The 7,617-nt window shown below is 48.6% G+C and overlaps 1 protein-coding gene across 2 annotated transcripts in view; it reads right to left on the bottom strand.

Moving 5' to 3' along the window:
• Nucleotides 1-247: 247 nt before the first annotated feature.
• Nucleotides 248-7,617, bottom strand: part of Spaca7 (sperm acrosome associated 7) — a 23,676-nt gene continuing 16,306 nt past the window's right edge. For both annotated transcript variants that reach the window (XM_028766273.1, XM_028766274.1), the window contains exons 6-7: nucleotides 1,801-1,899; nucleotides 248-414 (exon numbers count right to left, since the gene is read on the bottom strand). In XM_028766273.1, coding sequence (XP_028622106.1) covers nucleotides 401-414; nucleotides 1,801-1,899 — 113 coding nt within the window. In that variant the 3' untranslated portion in view covers nucleotides 248-400. The remainder of the gene's footprint in view (nucleotides 415-1,800; nucleotides 1,900-7,617) is intronic.

The raw sequence follows: 7,617 nt of genomic DNA, 5'->3' as shown, positions 1-7,617 counted from the left end.
CAAATGCCCCAGAGAGGAGTGGCCACTTGAGCACAGCTGAGTCCTAAGGGCACCACGAGGCTGCATTTTTCGCTGATTTTGGTGTCATTGTGGGGAGGAGAAGCCATTTCTCTTTTTGAAGACAAATATAATCTGGGATGCAGTGGGATTAGAGTGTGGGACACCGGTCTGTGGTGACTTACAAATGAGACAGAATCCTGCAAAATCCATATCCTTTAACACCTAAAAGACTCAACTTAGGGTTACATGGAAAAAGCAATTTTCTTTTAAGAATGGATAACAGTGAGTGCGTATGCTCCCTGAGGGTGGGTGGTGTGGAGTTCTCCGGTGTCTCCTTGCCTTTTTAAGCTCAGGAGCGCCTGTGCCATGCTGTCCTCCTGGGCTTGGTCCTCTTCTCCTCCTAAAAGATGCTTTCTGTTTGGAAAGAGGAGATTCTTCTCATTTCTGTGCCCCAGACCCCACGGCTCCTGGGCAAGGCTGAGAACAAGCAGCCTGGCTTTTCGGGTGTGGCCTGAGTGGGCAAGAATCTCTGGGCAGGCAGGGTCTCCACTTGAAGCATCAGAGATTTTACACTCTTCTAGGGGTCACCATGAGGCTCTCAGGGACATACAGTGACCAGGTGGCCATCCTCTTCTGCCTGCCACTCACCTATGGTTGGCCAGGAGTAACCAGATTGAGTGGCCACCCTGAGTCACAGATCCCTACATTGGAAGAAGGGACCTTCTGGACAGAAGCCTGTGAGTTTGGGGTCCTGTGGCATCTTTCTTCAGGGATGATGCTTGGGGACGGAGGAAGGCCTGTGGGGAGCTCTGAGGTTATGATAGGGGAAGGGCTGGAGGAGATATCAGGTTCCTCCAAAGGCCTTGTGGGTCACAGGTGAGACCCTGCACAGGCCATTAAAATAAAGCAAATACACAAACCCCAGGTGTCCCAGGAAAAGAGCTAACCATCAGTCACCGCTCTATGGCAGGTGTGCTATCACAAAGTCTAAATGAGTCCCATTGACACAAGGGACAGGGCCCTTCAGGGCCAGCGGGAAATGACCTCAAGTCCAAGAAAGCCTGTTCATCTGTGGAGTTGGTAAAGTGGGTGTTGGGATACATACCAACCCTCATCACCTCCGTCTAGCTGTTAGCAGCCAGGTCCCTCCTCCAGGAGCAGGGGGATGGATCCTGAGAACTCCCCTGGAGCCAGGCTCACACTTTGCAACTTCACTCAACTCCATCTTGACCCCCAGGAGGGAGCCAAAGTTGCACCATATTGAGTATCCAGAACTACAGCTCAGTACACACCCTTTGCCCGACAGGATCTATGTGAGGTCCTCACCATGGCCAAGCTGGGATTCAAACCCAGGCTGAGCCTCTGCTCTTGCTGAGACCCAACTCCCACTACCAAGTTAGTTCCTCTCAGGTCAAAAAGGAAACCGTGAGAGAGCCACAGGGGTGGGCTGGGGCGAGGCTCGCCATGTGAGGATGAGGAGCAGAACCCAGTCCCGAGGGAAGGTGTCCTTCTCAAGTGAGAAGCAGGCCTAACAGATGTCCTGGTCATGAAGGGGCAGGCCATCAAGCACAGTGGTGGAGACCAAGCCTTCCTAACTGTTTCTGGGAAAGGGGGAACCACACATTTGGTTTGGCTGAGGATGGACAGAGCCCCTCAGTGACTTGGCTTAGAATCCCTTAATTTAGACTTGTCAGGTCAGATGCCCCACGAAACTCCAGCTTATCTGAGAGCCTCAGTTGCAAGCTGCACTCTTTCTCCACTTCAGCCCATCAGGGGACCTGCTGATCAGGGATCACTTGCCTGTTAGCTCCAGGCTGCCTTCAGATTGTCCTATGTTTTCAAGGAATTTGTCCAGAACAGACAGTTTCCTATACACGTCATCATTTGAACTCTTCTTTTCTGTGGGGGTGGGGGGAGAAAAATACACTGTGATCAAAGTCTGATGGGGAAGCGCACCACGGTGCTTTTTCTGTTTAACTTCAGAAATGGTGAACTCGGGCTGAGTCTTCGGCTCACGGGTAGAGCCAGCATTAATGAAACCCTGAGCTTATCCTATGGCAACACAAAACCAACAGTTAAAAAAGAAAAACAAAACAAAATAAAACAACAACAACAAAACAACATCCAAGACCCCGGAACCTGTGGTCCGCCCTCCTGGAAACAGGCTCTTTACAGACACGTTGACTAGGATGAGGGCTTAGACCACTGCTTCTCAACCTCCTTAGTGCTGTGACCCTTTAATACAGCCCTTCCTGCTGTGGTGACCGTCAACCACGGCCTTTTGTTGCTACTCCACATCTGTAATTTTGCTAACGTTTTATGAATCATAATACAAATGCCTGATATGGAGTCCCAAAGAGGTGTCCACCCACAAGCTGAGAATCATTGGCCTAGAGGAAAAGTTCGGCCCTACTCTAGTGTGACTGTGTCCTTATAAAAATGGTAAATCTGGCCACAGACACCCATGGGGAATGCTGAGTGAGGAGGAAGGAAACAGATCAGGTGATGTGTGCAAAGACACAGAACATCAGGGGTAGCCACAGGACATCCATCCACCCATTCTGGCATTTCAGTCTCTTAGAATAGAGGAGAGTGTATTCCTATGAATTAAACCACACATATGTGGAATTTTATTAGGACTACCCCAGAACACAGACACGACTGATAAACTGGCCATGTTAAATCTTATATTTGATTACATGCAGAGCATAGAGAAATCTCCTGAGAATCAAGTGGCCTCCAGTGTAGACAGGATGGTGTGGTCCCTCTAAGTTGGTGGCTGTCCCAACTTCAGTGCCATGACGGAGGCTGTCACCATTTGTAGGTGGCTCTGCAAGACAGCTTCCCAGGCCTGGTGGATACCTGGGATCTCAGTGACTTGAGAGTTGAATGAGTGTACCCCCACTTTCCTTGGGTTCAATTCACGGTAAGAAAGATATGCTTTGACCAAATCCACTCTCCTGCCATTGAAACAAACTTCCCACCAGTGTTTCCATTTCTTTCTACATGTCGGAGCCAACTCAGCAGGTATGAGCTGAGTAGAATCAGTTTGGAGACCGGCTGCTGCTGTTGGGTTTCTTTGTCTGAGCCCGTACGGTCCAGTTCCTGTGGTATTTGCCTTCAGTGAAAATGGAAGAAAGCTTTCCCTGGTCTGTGTTCCCTACTGGGGTCTTGCCACCTCCCAGTGTGCTGTTTCCTGGTTGTGTACTCCTGATGACATTGTGGGTGACACACAGGTATCATGACACAGGGTGGAGCTGTCTCTCTTTGTGGCAGTAAGTCTAGGGGCCCGTCTTTGCTTATGTTCTTACAGACATCTCTGCCTGGCCTTTAACCAAATAGCTTCCAGAGCCCTACCTGCCCCTCAGTGTGAATGCTCACTCATTCACTTAGCCTGTGGTCCAAGCTCAAGCTGAGTCAGGGACTCAGGCATCAGGGAAGAGCTTCCAGCTCCTATAGGTGGCCATTTCCACAGAACACTCACACCACAGGGTAGCAACCATTAACAGGAAGCTTGAACAGAATCCTTCCTGTACTCAGGAACCCCGTGGCCCCGAATTCCACCTGACAGCTCTCTTTTAATTTTTAGGAGCAAGCTAAGCTGGGAGCTGTCTCATTCCTTCCGTTTAGCTTTTTTCTAGAAATTACAAGGTGTGACTCAGGCTCTGGGAGGCAGAGGAGACACAGTGAGAGCCAACGCTGGGTTGAGGAAGACTCCGGGTGGAACGGAAGGCTCTGCCTTTTCTGACCTTTCTCCTTAAAGGATGCTGTGGAACACAAGGTCAGTTTCCTTTCCATTTTAATGCTGTCTCCCACCCAGCATATCACCCGGGATGTATCAACCCTATGGGTTCTGTCATTTCATTCATACTTGAAATGCAGGCTGTCTAGAGCACTCCAGGGCTTGGGCACCCCATCACCCTAGATGTAGTATAAAAAATCTCTGGACTAAAGGGGAGGAAAGCCATGGCCAGGGGAAGACAGTGGAGCATCTGCTCTCAGTTTCTATAGGAGAGTGGCTCCTGGATGCCCAGTGGTACCCAGGCTCAAAGATGCTCGTGTGGTGTTGTGTGTAAGCTGATGATTTTCTCAATACTTGGAAGCCCATCCTGATGGTTTATAAGCATCGATACGTTATGCTGTGCAAATACTTTATTATATTGGTAAGGCAGCTGTGACAGGGAAGGGGCCTGTGTACGTTCAGACAACATTCTTTTGGGGGGGATATTTTTGGTCCCTGAGTTGGTTGGATCCTCTGATGCGGAGCCTGAGGCCCAAGGATGAGGAGAACATTATTAGTGAAACAGTGGCATAGAATCAATGGGGAGATCTTGCTCAGCTACACTGCCACATGGGCCGTCATGAGGGCAACTTTGTGTTATTGCTTTGATTCAGGAATACTTGTTAGGCTATGTCCTCACATCTACCGTGTCCTTGTTCAACCTGGCTTCTGCATCTCACAGTCCCATTCTTCCTCTTGTACCGACAAAGCTGCCCCACAACCCAGCCTGTCTGTCAGATCACACTTCAGGTGGGCCATGCTGAGAGACCACACCTCAGCTGGCTGCCACTGTTCCTCTGCCTTCTACACTGCAGGACCTCTATATTTTCTGTTTTCAGTTCTTTTCTCATGTATGAATAATTTTAAACATCTCAGTCCAAACATTTAATACAAAGTTTCCATTGTAAGCACTGATCTGTCTCCCACAAATTTCAGCATGTGTTTCCATTTTTATTCATTTTTTGTTTGTTTTTTTGTTTTGGTTCTTCGAGACAGGGTTTCTCTGTGTAGCCCTGGCTGTCCTGGAACTCACTCTGTAGACCAGGCTGGTTTTGAACTCAGAAATCCACCTGCCTCTGCCTCCCAAGTGCTGGGATTAAAGGCGTGCGCCACCACTGCCCGGCTTATTCAATTAAAAATATTTCCAAATGCCTCTTTTGACTTTATCGCTCAGCGGGTCACTGAGAATCGTGCTGTGTAAATCAGCAAATATTTAGGCAATTTCCCGATGTCTCTCGACGTCGTTGACTCTCATTTATTTCTGTTGTGTCCAGAGAATGTTTGGGGTGTGCGTTTAATTATTCTAAATTGTTTGCCGCTGGTTTTATGGCTGAACCAACACATGTGCTGGTGGGTGTCTCACAAGCAGCTGTGGAAAAGGAGACTCTTAGTCAGAAGACAATCTAGATTTGAGGATTGTTCCTCTTCCTTCTTCCTCTCCTTCCCCTTCCTTCTTCTTCTTCTTCCTCTCCTTCCCCTTCCTCCTCCTCCTCCTTCTTCTTCCTCTCCTTCCTCTTCCTTCTTCCTCTCCTTCCTCTTCCTTCTTCCTCTTCTTCTTCCTTCTTCTCCTTCCTCTTTCTCTTCTTCTTAGTCAGTCTCTCCCCCTCTGCCCTGCACCGCTTTTCTTTTTGTTTTTTTAACAATTCGGTTTACTCTCCGCTGCTGACTAGCTACACACACCTTGAACCCTTCCTGTTGGCCTCAGCCTTCACTACACAACAGTGACTCATGGCTACCCGCCTTCACGCCCTCATGATGCTCCATGTGTCATCTTAAAACAATTTGCTGCTGCTCCCTGTGCTGTGGGGACATACATTCGTTGCTTTTACACATTTTCCTCCTTTCTCCCTTCCTCTCCCTCCCTCTCTCCCTCCCTCTTTCCCTCTCTCCCTCCCTCTCTCTTATTTCCTGTCTCCCTCCCTTCTTCCTTCTTTCCATCCCTCCTCCCTCCCTCTCTTTCCTCTCCTTCCTTTCCTCCTCCCTCCCTTCTTCCTTCCTTCCTCCCCTCCTCCCTTCCCCCTTCTTCCGTCCTTCCTGCTCTCCCTCCCACTTCCTTCCCTCCCCTTTCCTTCTCTTTTCCTCCCCTCCCCCTCTTGGATGATTGAATATGTGTCTTTCCATCTCCATCTTTGTTTTGAAGTGAGTAACTGCTTGTGATTTTATTGTCTTCATGACAAAAGTGGCATAGAACCGGATTCCGTGGCTCTTCTCTTCTGGCTTCCCAATTCACAAGCTCTCATCTCTTACTAGCTGGCCGTCTTTCAGACCCGCAATGGGCTCCACATAGTCTAGTTGCAGCACAATCTTCCTAGTTCCGCCTTTTTGTGGAAAGTAGACTTTGTCCTCCCACCACAGCTGCTCTGTGTCCTGTCATCACACCGCTCTCCCTGGACACACAAAGAATCCCTGCTCCTTGTGTGTGAACTCTATCACTCTGTGAGGCTAGCACTTGTCACAGTTCTTGCAGAATGTCTGGCTGGCCTTAGGAGCAATCACCATGTTCACGGGGGAGTGACACTGGTATGGAGAGGAAGAGGCAATGGCTATCTGTCTTTGATACTTTTGTAACTGTGCGCCCACATCTCAGCCTCTGTCTCAATATTACTAATCCCACAGACCTGCGAATGATGCTTATTCTGGCTCACTTTTTTTTCCTGAAAAACTTTGGAAGGTGTTGTCACTGGGCATGGAATTCTTACCTTCTGTTTTTGGTGACACTGGTCCATTATCCTCTACAGTGTGTGTGACACTCACAGAGACCGACAGCAAATCCACACAGTACACAGTGACATTAAGACGAGGCTGTAGTTGGTTATCAGCGCTGATGGAAATGGCTTGTTTATTAATCCTCAAAATAGTTTCCTTGAAGGGTGAGACCTAAGCACAGGCTGTACACTCAGAGAGATGCTCAGTGGTCAAAATGATGCAGATGTGGACACGCCAGCTTTGCTCATTCATTCAGCTGTCTACAGAGAGTCTGGTTAAGCAGACTCCTTCGTTAAGCAGTCGTGAGTTATGGTTTTGTGAACATGGGTATGCAAAACCATCTTCCAGATTGCTCCGTGTTTTTGGATGTGCCACCATACAATGATTGACGCATCTTAATATTTTGAGGACGTACATGACTATCCCGCTGCGGCTCTGCCACTGTGTCTGCTCACAAACAAGGCCTGCAGCTCCATCCCTCACGTTTTCGTCCATACTTCCTACTGTTCACCGCTTTGGTGGCAAACTTGTTAAAGTTGAAAAACTTACAAGAGGATACACTTGTAAGATTCCACTGCTGTAACAGCTAAGAACCACTTTCTCCTGTGGAGCAGAGTGGGTGACAGCCACGAACTCCAGTGCTGAGTTCCTCATCATTGTAAGAGCAGTCTTTCTTATTGTCCTGCATGTGGGACAAAGACACACTGGCCAGCTTCATGAGCTTTCAGGACTTTCTGAAATGGCCCAAAAGATGGAAGAGCCCCCAGGTCTGAAATGAACTGTTCTCTGACCACAAAATTCTACTTCCAGGTCCTTCTTGCTCATGAACTGCAGACAGTTTCCTAGGATGTGATGCTCTTTGTGCAATACAGAGGCCACATGTTGTTTGTCCTTTCCAGCCACCTGGAGCATTTCCAGAGCTGTCTTCCTTGTGCCTTCAATCACTGGGGTCTTCAGATACTATGTTTTTTTTTTTCATCTCCAGCTCTTTGTCCATCTCGGAGCAGCTTCCATATCCTGAGGCAGTGATGGCAAACGGAGCCTCACTACCATGTCACCCTTACAGCAGTTCTGAATCCCGTGTCCTGATGACTAACGGTGCTGGTGACATAGCTGCTGTCTGTTGATGT

The sequence above is a fragment of the Grammomys surdaster genome, unplaced genomic scaffold, assembly GCF_004785775.1.
Source record: "Grammomys surdaster isolate TR1022 unplaced genomic scaffold, NIH_TR_1.0 167, whole genome shotgun sequence".
Lineage (NCBI taxonomy): Eukaryota > Metazoa > Chordata > Mammalia > Rodentia > Muridae > Grammomys > Grammomys surdaster.
Note: the sequence above shows the minus strand (reverse complement) of the source record. Positions and strands in the feature narration are given on the sequence as shown.